The sequence below is a fragment of the Leptopilina heterotoma genome, unplaced genomic scaffold, assembly GCF_015476425.1.
Source record: "Leptopilina heterotoma isolate Lh14 unplaced genomic scaffold, ASM1547642v1 Lhet_54, whole genome shotgun sequence".
Lineage (NCBI taxonomy): Eukaryota > Metazoa > Arthropoda > Insecta > Hymenoptera > Figitidae > Leptopilina > Leptopilina heterotoma.
Genome location: NW_025111118.1, coordinates 3810741 through 3827950, shown reverse-complemented (window position 1 = coordinate 3827950; position 17210 = coordinate 3810741). Strand labels below are relative to the sequence as shown.

The 17210-nt window shown below is 24.3% G+C and overlaps 3 protein-coding genes across 4 annotated transcripts in view; 2 read left to right on the top strand and 1 right to left on the bottom strand.

Annotated features, from left to right (window-relative positions):
* Positions 1-4664, bottom strand: part of LOC122508486 (BAI1-associated protein 3) — a 152464-nt gene extending 147800 nt beyond the window's left edge. The window contains exon 1 of the mRNA XM_043621878.1: positions 4598-4664. The gene's annotated coding sequence lies outside the window, so the exon portion shown is untranslated. The remainder of the gene's footprint in view (positions 1-4597) is intronic.
* A 2571-nt stretch (positions 4665-7235) lies between these two features.
* LOC122508488 (polyadenylate-binding protein-interacting protein 1) lies at positions 7236-11379 on the top strand. Of its 2 annotated transcripts, none has more exons than XM_043621885.1 (8): positions 7236-8039; positions 8349-8434; positions 8524-8802; positions 8998-9192; positions 9793-9905; positions 10008-10236; positions 10330-10637; positions 10827-11379. In XM_043621885.1, exons 1-8 carry the CDS (start codon positions 7892-7894, stop codon positions 10930-10932), a joined length of 1464 nt encoding a protein of 487 aa, XP_043477820.1. In that variant the 5' UTR covers positions 7236-7891; the 3' UTR covers positions 10933-11379. The 2 variants fall into 2 exon arrangements, with proteins under 2 accessions (XP_043477820.1, XP_043477818.1); XM_043621883.1 differs by having other exon boundaries at positions 10330-10646.
* A 202-nt stretch (positions 11380-11581) lies between these two features.
* LOC122508492 lies at positions 11582-16880 on the top strand. Its single transcript, XM_043621890.1, has 3 exons — positions 11582-11899; positions 11972-12154; positions 16343-16880. The coding sequence occupies exons 1-3, from the start codon at positions 11827-11829 to the stop codon at positions 16462-16464; spliced, it is 378 nt and encodes a 125-aa protein (XP_043477825.1). The 5' UTR covers positions 11582-11826; the 3' UTR covers positions 16465-16880.
* Positions 16881-17210: the final 330 nt, after the last annotated feature.

The window sequence follows — 17210 nt, the reverse complement described above, 5'->3', positions numbered from 1 at the left end:
ATTATTATTATTATTATTATTATTATTATTATTATTATTATTATTATTAATATTATTATTTCTGTTTGCAGTTCAAATTTAAGTTATAAAAAAGTGTCTAAAAACTGGAAAAGAATTACAAAGAGACATACTTGCCACTTATTAAATGTATATAAATATAAAGAACATGGGAAATGCTAAAAAGATAATTTTAACAGTTTCTCTTTAATTTCAAAAGTAGGGTAAAAAGTTTTTCGTTGTCACCTCACGTTTTCTCTTTCTAACACCCACCTTTCTAAAGAACAAATCCTCCCTAAGCTAGTAACAGTAGAACTGTCAATTCGAAAGGGCAGGAATTTAGGTCAGAGTCACAGGTACATATTGCTTTTTTTATAGCCTCAACTTTATTTAGCATGGTTTACCCTTTAGAATTAATAATTCGCATAAATTAACTCAATTTCACACAATTTTTTTCACGGAGAAAAAAAATTATTTTTTTTACTCACATCACGCTTTTATATTTTCTCTAAATTTTTTTTTTTTTTTTTTTTTTTTTGAGAAAAAAATTTCCATTTCTAATTTTGTGTACCTAATGTATGAAAAATTTCATAAATTAATACACAATAAAATAAAAAGAGAAGAAATAGAAAGAAAAATTACAGAACAAATTAAAAATTTTAAAAAATTGCAGAAAAATAAGAAAGAGAATAAAAAGAGAAAAATTAGCAAAAATAAATAAAGCAATTTCAATAAAATAATTATTTTATTTTAATTATTGTCTTGAATAACTAACTTTTTGTGAATAAACTAAAAAAAAATAATTTTTTTACAATTATTTACTAAAATAATTACTTTTCATATTGTCAAAAATAATTATTTTCTTAAATAATTAGAAAAAGGATTAATTATTCTCATTTATTGATAAAAAATTGATTATTTGCTTAAATAATTGCTAAGAGTAATTATTTTCGTAAAAAATGTGCAAAAAGTTAAATATTTTACTTTAATTACTGTCTTGAATATAACAATTTTTTTGCAAATGAAAAAATAATTAATTTATTAAAAAAATAAACTAAAAAATAATTTTTTGCAAATTATTTAAGAGAATAATTATTTTTGGCAATTATTTCAGCAAATAATTAATTCTTCCTAATTATTTAACTGAATAATTTATTAGTTTTTGTCAATTATTTAAACAAATAATTAATTTTTTCTAATTATTTAACAGAATAATTAGTTTTTGGCAATTATTTAAACAAATAATTAATTTTTTCTAATTCTTTAACAGAATAATTAGTTTTTGGCAATTATTTAAACAAATAATTAATTTCTGCAAATTGTTTACGTGAATAATTACTTTTGTCAATTATTCAAACAAATAATCCATTTTTTGACAATAATTTAAGCAAATAATCAATTTTTTGCTAATTATTTAAGCAAATAATCAACTTTTTGATAATTATTTAAATTTAATTAAATAAATATGAATAAAAAATAAATAAATTTAATTATTCATTATTTCGTGTTAAGTAAAGAAATATAAATATTCGTTTTACTACAAAAAATTAATTTTCCTTCAAATTCTATTAAAAAAAAACAATTAATTTTTTTAATAACCAAAAATTTGTTCCCCCCAAAAATTCTCTAAGTAAAAATTCAAAAATTTTTTTGATACAAAAAGAAGTTTAAAGTGGTCCTTGTACGCTACTGTTTATGCAACTGCATGTTTCTGGCACCTCCATTGAAACGTTGATGGGGTCAAAGAGGAACAAAAGAAGAGAGGAGAAAATCTACACACACCTCTGGTCCATACACAATTACCCTACATAAAAATATTTAAAAAAAAAATAATAATTTTTTTTACATTGATCAAGTGCTCTATAAAGATCCTTATAGTGAAAAGAGAATGTTCTGGAAAAAAACGAGACACACCGGAAATTTCGTATTAGATTGAATGAGGGAATTATCTCCGTCTTGAAGGCAGTTCAATTTGAGTCAGCTTTTATTCTTTTACAAGCCGAAAGGATATTGGATCTTGTGGACTGATCCAGTCCACTCGGAAATATGTTAGATAAGCTAATGTTCAAGCGATAAGATCACGTCAGTTTATAAAATATAGTTATATATATTAAATAAAATTTATACAAAAAAGTGGAACCAAAAATAAATAAATTATATATACAAATAAATTTTTCAATTAAAAAAAAGCTTTTTATTACCCATTAATAGTATACATTTTTTTTTTATTATTATCATAAAAAAACCTATTTCCAGAATAAAAATATTCAACCAATTAAAAAAAATCCAGTCGGTTAAAAATTTTATTAAAAAAGAAAAGAATAATATTGCGTAAAAACAAATGAAAATAAATTCCATTTAAAAAATATTCTAAAGCAAAAAAACAATAGATGTATTATTAAAAAAAACAAATAAAAATCTGAATTAAAAAAAATATGGAATAACAGACATGAAATTACAACCAAAAAATATACATCGGTAGAGAGTTGAGAGAATTGAAAAAAATAAATTTTTCATGTTAAAATTTAACTGAAAAGATTTTTTGCCCAAAAAAAGAGAAATAATAAATAATTTCAGTTTGTCTCGACGTAGGTATATACACATTGAAATGAATAAATTGAATGGAAAATGTAAAAACACGTTTGAAATAAAAATATTTCACGTTGAAAGCTTTGCAAATTTGCCTTAATGACGAAATTTCCACGACCTGATGAATATATAAGTGTAGGTTTATAGAAAAAAAGGAAGATATAATATGAAAAAGAGAGAAAAAAAGACGAGAGTATGAATGAGAATAACCTGCTCTTATTTCTCCTCTACCCTCAAAGTGAAATTTAATCCCTTGCGACTCAAACGAAAAATAAAAGTGTTCTTTTTTTTAATTTATAAAGAAATTCCTTTTTATTTTTCCTGATACTAAATACTATAATAAAAAAATTGTATATCGAAAAATAAAAATTTCCTCTAAGTTCCACTATATTAAAAAAAATTGTACTATATGATTCACAAGCTTTAAATGTTCAAATCAACGAAATATTTTTCCTGAAAAATATTTTCCACAAATTACCATGATTGTAATAAAAATTAAAAGCTTAGATTTGACATTTAAATAATTAAAAACTTTATAATTAGATATTTTTACAAGACTTCTCTATAGATTTGAATTAGTAAAAATGTTAATAATTTGAATTAATAACTACATTTTTGCTTCTGAATTAGTAAATTTTACTAATAAATAATAATTTCTACTAATTTTTTAGTGAAATTTACTAATTCAAATTTAAAGAATATCTGAATTTTATTATTATCATAAAATTTTTAATTTTAAAAAGAAATAAATATAAATTTCATTCACATGATGAATGCTTAGTACTTTAGGAATATATCTAATCCTTTACATTAATTAAAATATTTATTATATTTTTTTAACAAAAAAAATATTCCTATTATTAATTACAATAATTTTTTCACTAAAAAAACGTAATATTTATTATAATATTTTTTTTTCATCATAAAATATGAAGAGTGAATAATTTTTCCACCTCGAGGAAAATTAAGAAAAAAAGTTTCCAATAGAGAAAAAGAAAAGGGGAATTGTGAATGCCTTTTTATTTTGTACTATGAGGGGAAAATTAGTTACTGAACTGTTATTTCCAATTGTTGTTAATTGTTATTCAACGAAAATGCAGACATTTTTTTTTGGGAGAGAATATGAACGCTTCTCCTGATAAAAAGAAAGATTAGAAACAAAAGGAGAAAAGTAAACTACAGAAAACGCTATCAGAACCTTTTATCGAAGATCGATGCATTTTTATATGCCTTTATATATATATAAGTAGTCCAAAAATGTTTTATGGAAAAATGCAAATGAGCATAAATTACGCGAACACCTTAATATTAGTTATTAAGGGAAATGAAACAAAATTACATCTTTTTAGTAGTAAATAAATTTTTTGAAGAAATTTTGACTAATTTTCTATAATAACAATAATGGTAATTTAATGCGGGGTAGTTTAATCAAATTTATACAAGATGTCTATATTATCAAATAAATATTTACTTGAATTAAATAATTTTTATTTAAATCAAATAAATTTGAACTAATAATTTTATTATTTGATGGAAATAACATTTAATTGACCTAAATCAAAATTATTTCACTACAATAAATATTTATTTGCCACAAATAAATATTTATTTAAATTAATATATTAAGAATCCACAAAAAAAATTTCATCTAATTAAATATTTATTTGATAATAGACAAATAATCGTTTATTTGAATCAAATAAATTTTTTCTGTGTAATATACTCATATTAATTATTAGAATCAATAGAAGGTAATTATATTAGTTATTGAAATTAATATAAGATAATTTTTTTAATTAAAATTTACACTGAGTAAAATTTATTTAACTAAAAATACCAATTACTTGTCTTTTATCAAAATAAATATTAACTTAAATCAAATAATTTTTTTAAATCAAAATAATTGTATTTGAAACATTATTTTTAGTTTTTTTTTTTAGTTTTCAGAGTGAAATTCTTGGGCGTATTTTTCAAAAAGAAAAATAATCATTTGAAATTAAAAAATACGTACTTGAACACTAAATTCCATCTGTTGGATAGATTCCAATTTACAAAATTTCGAATTATCGACTAGGCAGATTACTCATTTTCCAACAATGGATTAACTCGTCTTGTATTTTTTCTGAAATATTATTATTTTCCATTAATTTATAAAGTTTAAATAAATACTTCAAATCTGAATTAGTAATAGATAATATTGTATAGATTTTGTATAATTATAATTATATTTATTAAATTCTGAATAACTGATTTTTTTCTACTGAATATTTTTTACAAATTATTAAAAGTTAACGAATAAAAATAAATTTTTTCAATAAATTCGTTACACTAGATATTTAAATTTATTATATTTATTTATAATAGCAAAAATTTTAATTTATTATTATTTATTACCCAAAAAATAAAATTTATTATACGAACAATTGAAATTTATTTTACATTTCTTATACAAAAACATTTAAATTTATTATTTCAAAATTTGATAAATTTATTATTAGAAAAAAAAACACTTGCTATAGGTACTTTAAATCAGTTCAAATTTGTACTAATTCAGATTTACGAGTAAAAAAATTTTTTCAATAGAAACTTAACTTTTTTTGGTCTTCTTTTGCAGCGACGTAATTTTCCTATTCGTTGAATTTAATTTACACAAAAAAAATAGGTAACCACATCTCACGAAAAACCGAAAAAATTGCGATTTCGAAATTATAATTCATTTCAAAGAGAAAATAATAGGGGACCTAAGTATAATATAGTATATTTTTTTTTATTTCCTCCGTTTGAGGAATTTTTTTACTCCCTCTTCGTTTGAGGGATTTTTTACTTCCTCCACTTGAGGAATATTCTCCGCTTTTTATACCAACAAGAAATAAATAATGTCAATTAATTTCCTTCCCTGTCGAAAATTATTTAAATTTCAAAAATTACAATACTTTGTAAACAAATAACTATTTTTTACTCGTAACCACTTTTTAATTAAATCTATAATTTAAATTCAAATCCAAATAATTAATAATTATTAATTACAATAATTTAAATCCAAAGAATTAATAACCATGAATTTAAATGCAAAGAATTAAAAACTATGATAATTAAAATAAAAGAACATTTCGATTGTTGACAATTTTAATTTTTTATTTAAAAAAAAAACAGGGAAGGAATTAATTTTAAATCGACTAACCTTTTCTCCTATCATGAAGGAGCGATGTTGAAGAGCGTTTAAATACCTTTCTGAAGATCTCAGCATCCTGATATCCTTCGTCCTGTCCTTGAAAACGCCTCCGAACTGCCTGAAAAATATTTAAAAAATAATTATTAATAAAAAAAGTAAATTTATTTATTTCTTAAATTATTTTATGTACAACTTTTATTATTTTTATCATTTATTAATAATATTGTAATATTTTCCTTATTTATGTATTTTTAACCAGATTATTAACAATTGATTATTAAATATTTTTTCTGAGTCAAATTTGAGTATAAAAGTTACCAAGAAAATTAAATTACCTAACAATTTTTTATTCTCAGATATAAAGCTGCTCCAAAAATTCCTAATGTCGAATGCACAAACACACTTTTTTTTAAATCAAAAGATCGCAAAAATAATTAATCTATAACAATAGCGAATTTTACACACAAATTAAATTACAAAAAATGGGACAATTCCACGACAAAAAAATTTGACGTTATTTTTTCCAAATTTGCAAGCAAATATTACTATCGAACACTCCCGCTTAACCGAATCACGTTTATTCGCGTTCAAAATAATCTCACTACTGTAAATTTTGAAAAAAACTATTTTGCAAATTTATAATTCAGAAAAATGGCGCATTTTGTCGAAAAGTAAACAAATTGGCGGGAATCAGGAACTAACACGACGATCAAGGTCATTGTTTGTAATAATGACAATTTTAAAACAATTTACTCTGTAAATTTTCAAAGATTTTAATTTACATTAAATTAAATTTAAAAAAGATTAATTTACATTAAATTTTTAATTTTAACCCTTTTCAAAATTCAATTATTTCTAAAAAAAAATACAAACAAGACACTCAGAAAGACACGGCGATTTTCAATCGACAAGAAATGTACTTATTTGAGAAAAATGAGAAGAAGAATAAGAGAATAATAACTCGCGAAATAATAAGCGAACAGCAGGTTACTCGATAATTAGTAAATTTTCAATAAAAACAAGAGATAACTCAAAAAAAAGTACGGAAAAATACGACGATTCAACACAAGTACACGACTGAACGAACTGCTTTTTTAATTTGATGTAAATCCGCCTTTCGCCGCTAGACGTCTCTCAAAAACAGGCGCGAAAATTTGAATAAGCTTCTCCTATCACGTGGAATTTTATAATATTAACTCTTTTATTCTATTATATTCGATTTCTAAAAATAATAACAAATTCTTTAAACAATTAAAAATTTATTTTATTATTGTTAACTATTTTATCTTAAATGAAAAATTTAACAAACGAAAAGATTAAATTGACCTTATGGCGGGTTCACATACTGAACGCAGCCCCTGTTTCTTGTACAAGGACTGTGATTGGTTGAAAGACTGGAATTTACTAGACGACACAGTGCTGCCAATCTAGTAACTAGACAAGAAGCTTAAGGCTTTATTCAAAATGGTAGCGACCCTTCTGCTTTGTATACAACCATGACAGAAAATACATTAGCGCAAGTGTGAGTGCATTGTTAATATGTATCAGTTACAGTGTATCAAAATTGATAAATGGAGCTTTGACCTACTATAAAGAACCGGAAAATCTTCTGGTATTCATATTAAATACCGGTTAACTGTTAATATGTTAATTCAGTTTCTACTGCTCGTAACGTTCGACTGTAGAGAAGAGATGTTTAAGTTACTGGGCAAAAGTGTGTTGTAATTAATGCATTAGTGTGTTTTGCTTCCCACCCATTCACTAAAAACATTTATTGCATCTAGTCTAAACATTTGAAACTTGAAATAGAAGGTGAAAGGTGAAATAAATCCTTTCATTTTACAACTTAAACTACACGTTTAATTGAGTGCCGAATTTTCGTGTTTCAATTGAACACTGAAATTTATTCATGACACACCTTTTTGCAATCGTTATTTTATCAATTTACTAATAATTAGTGCACAATTTATTCTAACATGTGCTATTCCTTAAAATTCCAACCCGTTGTTAAATTTTACTCTAATAACTAAGTGATAAATTTTTTTCATTCATCACATACCTGAACTGTATTGATTTTTTTCCAAACACATACTCTTGAGATTTAACTTCCCAAAAAAAACAAAAGTGAAGAAAATGGATAATTCCGGATCAGATGGGACTGGTTTTCCCAATAATAGTAATCGTGGAATAGGTCGTGGACGTGGACGTGGCTCAGGTGGAAAACTCGAGAATAAACCTCTCAGAAGACCACAAGATGCTACGGCACAACCTCCAGCAACAGGTAAATAAATAGTCATAAATATACCGAAATATGGTTATTCTTTTGTTTTTTTTCTATCTCTCTTCAAAGTTCAAATTTTAATCTTATCCAAGTGATCTTTGTAGTTTGTACCGTTTGAATCAATTGAATATTTCAGAATTAAGAAATAATTGAGCTCGACAACATGACAGATAGACGTTAGTAACATAACCTTTAAATACAACATTTTATTTTCTAAATATTTTAAATTCACCAGTGAAATAAAAATGTTCAACAAAATTCGAAAATTGTCTTTTTTGCAAAATAATATGCATTTTTTCATAATTCCAGAGAGTGCAGTCAACGCCGAAGTTGTGAAAAACTCCAAACTTTCCGCCTCTGCTAAGGAATTCGTTCCTCAGAGTTATAATTCAGGCGTAAGTAATAAATGAATATTTAAAGAATATTAAAATTATTGTAAATGTAATTATAATTTATGAATTTGGTTTTTTTCTTTTTCAAAAAGAATCAGTCTTCTTACGGTGGTCGTTCTTCTCTTACTGATCGTTTACAAATGGCTAGACAATCTGGTCCACCTGCACAATCTAATTATCAACGTCGTCATCAGTCATCATCTGGAGGGCATTTTCAGCAATCTCAATACTCAGGTCAACAGCAGCATGGACAAATGATGTATCCACCATATGAAGATGCTTCTCAATATCAAGGTTTCAATTACCAACATGGGAGTCAAGACTACGGATATCAGGATGGAGGATCTGGAGACTATGTTGATAAACATCAGGTCTGCTTTTTTCTTTCATTAAAATAAATCATACTTTTGAATTTATTACAAAAGTTATCAAAAAATAGACTATTTTTAATTATTTTCGATAAAGTCTGTTTACTTTCGTTCTATTTTTTTTTCAAGATTTCTACTTATTTTTTAATTTGATAGTTCTATTTAATTTTATTTCTAAAATATAATTTTGTTTCACAGACAACAAGAAGAGAGATAAACCATCAATTAGCAGATTATGAAGGGACGTTAAGACATCTTGATCATGTGATGAAAACTCTGACTTTAGATCCCGGACGATTCGACGCGCTGTTAAATCGTCTTGTGAATAATTTAAAACCGTATTTGGATCAACCTAGCCAATCGCAGGAAATCGCTAGTATGATTATTCAACAGGTATACAATTTTAAATTAATTTAAAAAATGCAATTATTATTGGAAATTTTATTAAAGTTCGTCAAAATAATTGAATTATTTAAAAATTTGTTGATGAAATGCTTTATGAGTATTCAATGTTAGGAAACATTCAATTATTCAATAAATAATAATTTATCGAGTACTTGAATATTTCTTTTTATTTTTGTATTTAAATAATTGAATTCTCGTAGAATTTTCTAATAAAAATTGATTTAAAAATGAATTTCAGTTAAAATTTTAGATAATAATTGAATAAAATTTTATTTCTGGTTTCAAATTTAAATCTTTGAAAATTTGAATTTTTCATACTTTTAATTAACAAAACTGTAGAATTAATTTTTTTGAAAAAGTTAACTTTTTCAATTGTTTTTGAAATTATTTCAAGCTTTTATTTTCTAATATATTTAATTGAAGAATTTCAGAATGATCGATGAAATTTTGTGAAATTGAATAATAAACAAATGTATTTGAAAGTTCTCAAAGAACTTTGTCAAAAATAAACGTTATTAACTTTACCAACGTAAACGAAATATAGAATATTAATTTCTTTTATTTATAATTGAAAACTATTCCTTTCAGTCAATCAACGAAACGAACTTTCGATACAGTGGTGCAAGAATTTGTACGAGTCTTGTTGCTGTCACTCCCTCTGAGGTTTCTCCTTCTATTTTCAAAGATATGCTACTAACACGGTAAATTGATTACTTACTTTTTTTAATTTACTACTTTAAATTATAAACACTATAATTCACGAATTTACAATCGCTACAATTTTTTTTCCTTTCTCAATTCAGTTGTCAGGAGCAAACAGATTCGTTGTCAACAACTTGGCAGCAAGCAAAAAATCACAGTGACATGGAGGAAAAACAATGTCACGGTTTGATATTATTCCTCGCTGAATTGGTCATTCAAATGGAGTCTTCATTTGCTGTTTCGTTGGGTAAATTATTAGTGCAACTTATATCCGGCGTTCTAATAAATCCAACTCCAAACTCTGCCAAAAATATCTGCCAAGCATTGAAGGTTAGAATCTCTGACAAATATTACAAAAGAAAAGGAAAATACAAAGGAAAATTACCATTTTGAATTACCATAATTTTTATTTCTAATTTCCAGTTAGCTGGACCAACACTGGAAAGTGATTCAAGCAGCAAGAAAGAAATGGAATTCGTGATGCAGAAATTAACAAAACTCGTCACCGAAGGCTTCGTTGATTCACACGTGGGACGAATGGTGCAGGGCGTAAATAATTTACGAAACGATAATTGGGGCAATTCCGTGAAACCCGAGACGGAAATAAATACTGAATCAGCGATCCAACAGCCTAATGAGCCGGTCTTTTACGGGCCTGATGGAAATATTCTATCCGCTGAAGAGAGCAAATTTTTACAAGAAATTTCCGAGAATGCTCCAGACTTAGAAGAGTATGACACGTACTGTATTTCTTTTTTTTTCGTTTATTTTCCCTCTTTATTTCTTATTCGTACTTTATCCCAAAAAAAAAGTCTCTAACCAAAAAATATTACCAAAAACTTTTTTCGGTACAAGATTTTTTTGACAAAAGACTAGCCCCCGATAAACGATGAAAAATAACCAAATTATTTATTTTCCAGTGATACTGAGCTTGAAAACGAGTTGGCAAAATGGGACGACGAAGAAGATGAGCTTACTTCAGCTTACGAAGAATTTTTGAATATGAGTAATAATACATGTCGATAGTTGATTTACCGATCCAGGCCATTATATTAATTATTGGAGTGAAAATATTTATTTTCTACATAAGTGCAAGCTGAAATTTATTAATTTCTTTAAGAAAGTGTATTATTCAGAGGGTGTCCTTTTTAGTAATTTTTTTAATTTCAAAGAGACTAAAAGGTATGTGTAGTGCTAAAACAGCAAATTAGACGAAATAAATGCATCAGTCATAAATTATACATAATATATTATGGGGAAAAAAAAGTACCAGTTGATTTGATTTTGAAAAATAAACCTTTTTTTTGTATTCAGATTCATTTTCTTTCAATCGAAACAAAACAATTTGTCACTTTAACTTCACAATTACATTATACACACGTATTATAATTCTATATTTGTAGATTAATATTATAATTTACAATATTGGAAATTATTTATAAGTTGTAATTAAACATTTATTATAAATGCAAATACCGAATTATTTTTTATTGCATCAAAATATTGAAATTAGATTTTTTTCTTTCTAATTTAATACTCTGTTATTAAATTAGAATAATTAAAAATTGAAAACTACAATCTAGAGAGTATTGAGATGAAATTAGGTCAAAGTTCAAATATTTATAGTTTTCTTCATATCTTCCCTTTTTGCTGAAAATTAGTGGCGCAATAATTCTCAACTCAGTCATTAACGATTATTTGAATGAAATTTTTCGGAATTAATGCAACATATTTATAGTATTAATAATTAATAATTTACTTAATCAATTAATACTATATATTTTTTTTATTACAGTCGGTTAACGTTAATTTAGACAAGTATAAAAAATTAAGATACAATCACGATCAAATGATTTAATTAAGTGAATTTATAGTATACAAATTTTTCAATATTTTTCATTTAACTTGCAAATTTGAAATATGAATTATATTGTAAAACTTATTACTTTCCTGACGATTTTTCTAATTGGAGCCGAAAGTTACACATTGGGACGTAAGTATATTTGTGAATAAAAATTTTTTCAAAATGATATTCAAAATAATTTAATTTTTATTATTTTAATAGGTGAATGCTTAGAACATGAAGATTGTCCAGATCATAAACCAGCGTGTTTTGATTCAATATGTATGAATCTTTGCGAAGGAAGCTGTGGAATTAACACTTTTTGCAAATTACGACATCGAGTCATTCCTGTTTGTTATTGTCACGAAGGAATGATTGGAGATCCATTTGTCAAATGTTGGAATCGTGAGTATTTTTCACTTTAATTTCTTTGAAGAAAATTCTATTTCTTGACTTCGAAAAAAAATTTTTTTGAGAATAAAAACCTTTCTTTTTGAATAAAAAAATTCTTTTCTAAGAATAAAAATGTTTCTTAAAAAAATTCATTAAATAAAACAGGCGGAAAATTAAATTTTCATTTTAAAAATCTTAAAATTTAAAATAACCTTTTCAATTTAATGTTCTACGTTGGTGAAGTTCACCACGTTTTAAAATTAACCAATGAATACAAAAAAAAAATAATTTTCTATTCAAATATTCAGCTAAAAACTTTTTCGTAACAATATATTTTTAATAAAAAATCAAAAAAAATAAGAAATATTTTTTTCCTGATTCGTTGGATCAGAAACGTTGTGAACTTTTCACCTACGCAATTTTCCCGGAGAAGAAAAGTTCTGAAAAAATTAATTATGCAATGAGAAATTTTTTGACTTCACTCGCGGCATAAAATTAAAATCTCTTTACAAAAATCACATTAAATCGTTTTAATTACGCTTGTATTTTTGGGGGAAAATCAAAGATAAAATTGAATGTGAAACCTTTTCGATAGTTTCAAGAGTGGAAATATATTTTATAACGACGTAAGAAATAATTTTCCAGTGGGTGTTTTTCGATTAAATCGAATCTTTTCTCTTTTTTAAATTAAATCAACCTTACGTGAGATTCATTCTCCGATCTCTTAGTTTATGACCGTCGCACAAATTCCTAAAATCAGCCCCAGGTCTTTTCATCAACGTAATTAAGATAAAAAAAAGAAAGGTCTACTACTCCTTGTCTTCAAAACAAAGGCAAAAAAAAGTCAAACAAAACTCTTAAACACAAATTCAGAAATTCTCTAAGGCTTCGACTTTTATTTCTCATCTTGATTTAAAAACTTTCATCTCTTGTCTTCTATTTTATAATTTCTCTCTTTTCTCGTTCGACTTAGAACTTCTCTAATTAGACAAACCAGTAAAGGGCGAATCAAGAAATAAAATAGCAATTCTAAAAAAAAATCTTTGGGTAAAATTCGATTTTTCTAAATATACAGAAAAAAAATGCTTCAAATACTGAAACTGTTGGTTCAAATACAATTTAATTAAATTAAATAAAAATGATTTTATTCAAGTAAATATTTCTTTGATAGACAGGTAATCGGTTATTTAAATCAAATAAATTTTTGTATAGAAAATATTTTTTGAATTAAATTTAAACTGAATAAATTTCGGAAATAATTAAATTATATTTATCGAATGCTACGTTTTTTGTAGATATTTATATTCAAATTAGTGATTTTCTGTTGTTTTTAACGTTGAGAAATTATAATAGGAAATTGATAATGAGGGAGGAAAAAAAATGTATAGTCACAATAATGACAATAATACTTGAAAGTTCAATTAGGTGTAATGCAAAAATTGAAACTTTAATGTAACGAAGCGTAATCATAATGGTATTGCAGATATTGCGTGCTTTGTTGTTGGGGATCGATAACGCTAAACCAAAGGGTAATAACATTTTACTCGTCTCCCATTCTCCCGAGAGAAATATTCTAGACTACAGAATAGAATGATTTTGCATCTTATTCATCATTCCTTTTCACCATTCACTTCATAAACGATGAATAATCTATTTTAAAATAATCTGTAATTAATCTTCTCGAAACTAAAAATAAATTCAGAAAAAAAAATATTCTCAATTTTTATCTTTCCAACAGGAGAGTTTTTCAATATTCAAAAAAGAAAGATATACAGTATTTTTCTATTCAGTATTCAATTAAAACCATTTTCATATAAAATTACATTTTTCATTGGTTTAAATTAAAAAGCGTTTAAAAATTATTTTAATAATTTTAATTATTTCTGAAAATTTCAATATAATTCTACTGAAGAATTAAATTATTTTCAGAAAATTTTAATAATATTTTTAAAATATTTCAATTATTTTCATAAATAATAAATTTATTTGCAGGAATTCAATTATTTAAAAAAATATTAATAAATATTCAAAGAATTCAATTATTTCCCCTAAATAACGAAATAATAAAATTCTTCGAAAGAATTCAATTTTTGCATCAATAATAAAATTCATTGCAGGAGTGCGATTATTTTTATAAATAATAAAATCCAATAATTTTTTAAAATTTATAATATTCTTCAAAAGAATTAAATTATTTTCAAAAACTGTTATAAAATTCTCTATTATAATTTGATTTGTTTTCAATAATTTTCATAAAATTTTTTATAAAAATTCACTTATTTTCATAAATAATAAAGTTCTTCACATGAATTAAATTATTCTCAAAATTTTTTTTTAAATTCTTTTAAATTAAAATTATTATTTATTTATTATTTAAAATTCTACGCAAACATTTAATTATTTTCATGAATAATAACATTCTTTGTAAGGCTTCAATTACTTTTATAAATAGTAAAATTCTTTGCATAAATTCAATTAGTATCAATACATTTTAATAAAATTGAATTAATCAAATTTTTTAAAAATTGAAAAAATTCTTTGTTTAATTCAATTATTTTCCAAATTTTTAATTAAAATTATTAAAAAAAACATTATTTTCAAAAAATTTAAAAAAAACTCGTCAAAAAAATTTAATTAATTTCATTCCGGATTAGGATTAGGATTACATTCCTAATTTTCGAAATTATTTTTTATTTTTTAAAAAGTTTTGTTTAAATTATTATATTTATTGAAAAAATTCCATTAATTTGAAAATTTAAAACACTGTAAGAAATATTCATAAATTATTTTAATTTTCATAATTTTGCGTTAATAAAGATTTTTTTTTGTTTATATTTAAAACATAACAGTTCTGTTAAAATATGTTATAATTTTTGTAAATTATATAATTTTGACTATAAAATAATTTAATTTTTGCATATATTATTATTAAATTTTTTATTCGAAGAATTTTATTTAAAATTTTGAAAAGAAGTTAATTCTCTCAGGGAATTTAAATGATATTGTAGGTAACTATTGAAAGTAATTGAATTTATTGTTATAAAGAGGTTTCTCAAAATTTTCGAAAATAATTGAACTAATTTCAAGTTTTATTTAAAATTTAAAAAAATAATTGAATTCCTCCAAAGAATATTAATTATGACTATAATTGAATTTATTCTGTGAAATTTATTAAATTTATTAAATTTATAAAATCCCTTTAAATAATTTTATTATATATGAGAATATTGAATTTCCGCGAAGAAATTTATTATTTAGGGAAATAATTGAATTTTTGGATTAAATTTCATTAAATTTTTTGAAAAAAAAATAATCAATTTATTGTTTTACCACTTTTTTCAGTCTTTTTTGCTATTTTTTTACTTTTTACTTTTTGCCACTTGTTTAAAATTAATTACCGAGTTCGAAGACTGTTAATTTTAGTAATTATTCTATTTTCGGGAGAATGTGTCTTTTTTCCCCCTAGAGAATTATTATAGTTTGATCCTAAGATATATAAATGCAAGTTTGCATATCAATATTTGCAAAAGAGGGCTAGAGAAAGGGCTATAGTTTCCGAGTTTTATCCGAAAGGTACATTGAAAGCTTAGATGTGTAAGCTTCCGATATTTTTCCAAGTTTACAAAGTTACCTCAAAGCACAAGGGCGTCTGAAATTCGCTTATGGAAGGGGTTAAATCGCGTAGGTTGACTGGCGCCTCGACGAGGATTTTCCTATTTATACAGGGTGATTTCTACAATCGGGGTCATCTTTAACTGTTATTAATCTTAAGAGACTATATCATCAGCTTTTCCAACCTGATACCATAATTGTTTCTCTTACAATTCCCCTCTAAACCAATACCATCTTCATTTCTTATGCTACTTTTTTTTCCATTCACATTATTTCCTCCCCCGCCCTTCATTTTTTTTCCTCATATTTTTTTTTCTACACACTTAATAGTAAATTTTAATCACTTAATAAAATTTCTATCGACTTAAATCTATTTCTATCAATTCAAAAATTATTTCCTATAAATTTATAGATTTATTTCTATATTTTCTATATCAAAGTCTATCATTTCTTCTCAATTCAAAATTCACAACAATACAATGAAATATTTTCCCATTTCTCTCCTTATTTTGTACCTAAGTGAAAAATATTCTATTGGAAAAATTTTTTACTCTCGTATTATTTTTGAAATTTTTTATTTTGTTCCAGCTGGAGAATTTAATGTGAAAATTTCAAAAAGCGAGGAGGATGAAACATCTCAAGAGTTAATAGAAAAATTTCTTGTAAACAATTGTCAACCCATTAGACAAAGTTGGTTATGTACTTTTTAGTAACATTGCAGAAATCTAAGAGAATTATAAATATTCGTAACTGCTCTTATCGACAAATTGCTTACGTTGTATAAGTTTTCATTGAATTTCGCTTTTCTCGTACTATAAACACATTTGTGACGTTAATTTAAAATTAATATCAAAAAGATAGAAACCGTTCGATAAACATTATAAAATCATACGTAACGCCTAAGCGAGTTGTGTAACTCTCCATAAAGTTACAAACAAAAAACACGAAATTATAATATTTCTAATTTAACTCCAACTTTACAATTTAACTCATTAAATTTAGAAGAGAATTGTTATCGAATTAAACATTTGTTGATTGAATTCCATAACCAACTACCGATGTAATAAATCTATTTTGTACTTCAATATTAGAATAATCATCATATAATAGAATTTTTACCATCAGATCACAATTTATCACTCAATTATTCATGTAGTAAATAAATTAATCCAATAATCGACAATATTTCCGCAATTATTCCATTATTCAATAATTTCATTTACTTCAAAAGGAAATATTTACATAAAACTGTTTATAACAAAATTTATAAACATTCATTTTTAGTAATCTTTTTCTTCAAAAAAATTGAAAATTATAATTTCTTTTTACTCTAAGAAATTATTAGAATATAATTAGAATGACTAATCGCTCTAAGAATAGTGAACTTTTTTGTAATTTCCACAGAGAAAAGTACTTGTGCAAATAAAAGAGACGATTTAATTTTTAATATCAATTT

What these genes read in the sequence shown, in the direction of transcription:
- LOC122508488 (XM_043621883.1), top strand. Translation starts at nt 7,892, where the DNA reads ATGGATAATTCCGGATCAGATGGGACTGGTTTTCCCAATAATAGTAAT. An exon ending in CTCAGAGTTATAATTCAGGC is followed by an intron (nt 8,435 to 8,523) that starts GTAAGTAATAAA and finishes TTTTTCAAAAAG; the next exon opens with AATCAGTCTTCTTACGGTGG. An exon ending in ATATCTGCCAAGCATTGAAG is followed by an intron (nt 10,237 to 10,329) that starts GTTAGAATCTCT and finishes TCTAATTTCCAG; the next exon opens with TTAGCTGGACCAACACTGGA.
- LOC122508492 (XM_043621890.1), top strand. Translation starts at nt 11,827, where the DNA reads ATGAATTATATTGTAAAACTTATTACTTTCCTGACGATTTTTCTAATT. An exon ending in CGAAAGTTACACATTGGGAC is followed by an intron (nt 11,900 to 11,971) that starts GTAAGTATATTT and finishes TTATTTTAATAG; the next exon opens with GTGAATGCTTAGAACATGAA. An exon ending in ATTTGTCAAATGTTGGAATC is followed by an intron (nt 12,155 to 16,342) that starts GTGAGTATTTTT and finishes ATTTTGTTCCAG; the next exon opens with CTGGAGAATTTAATGTGAAA.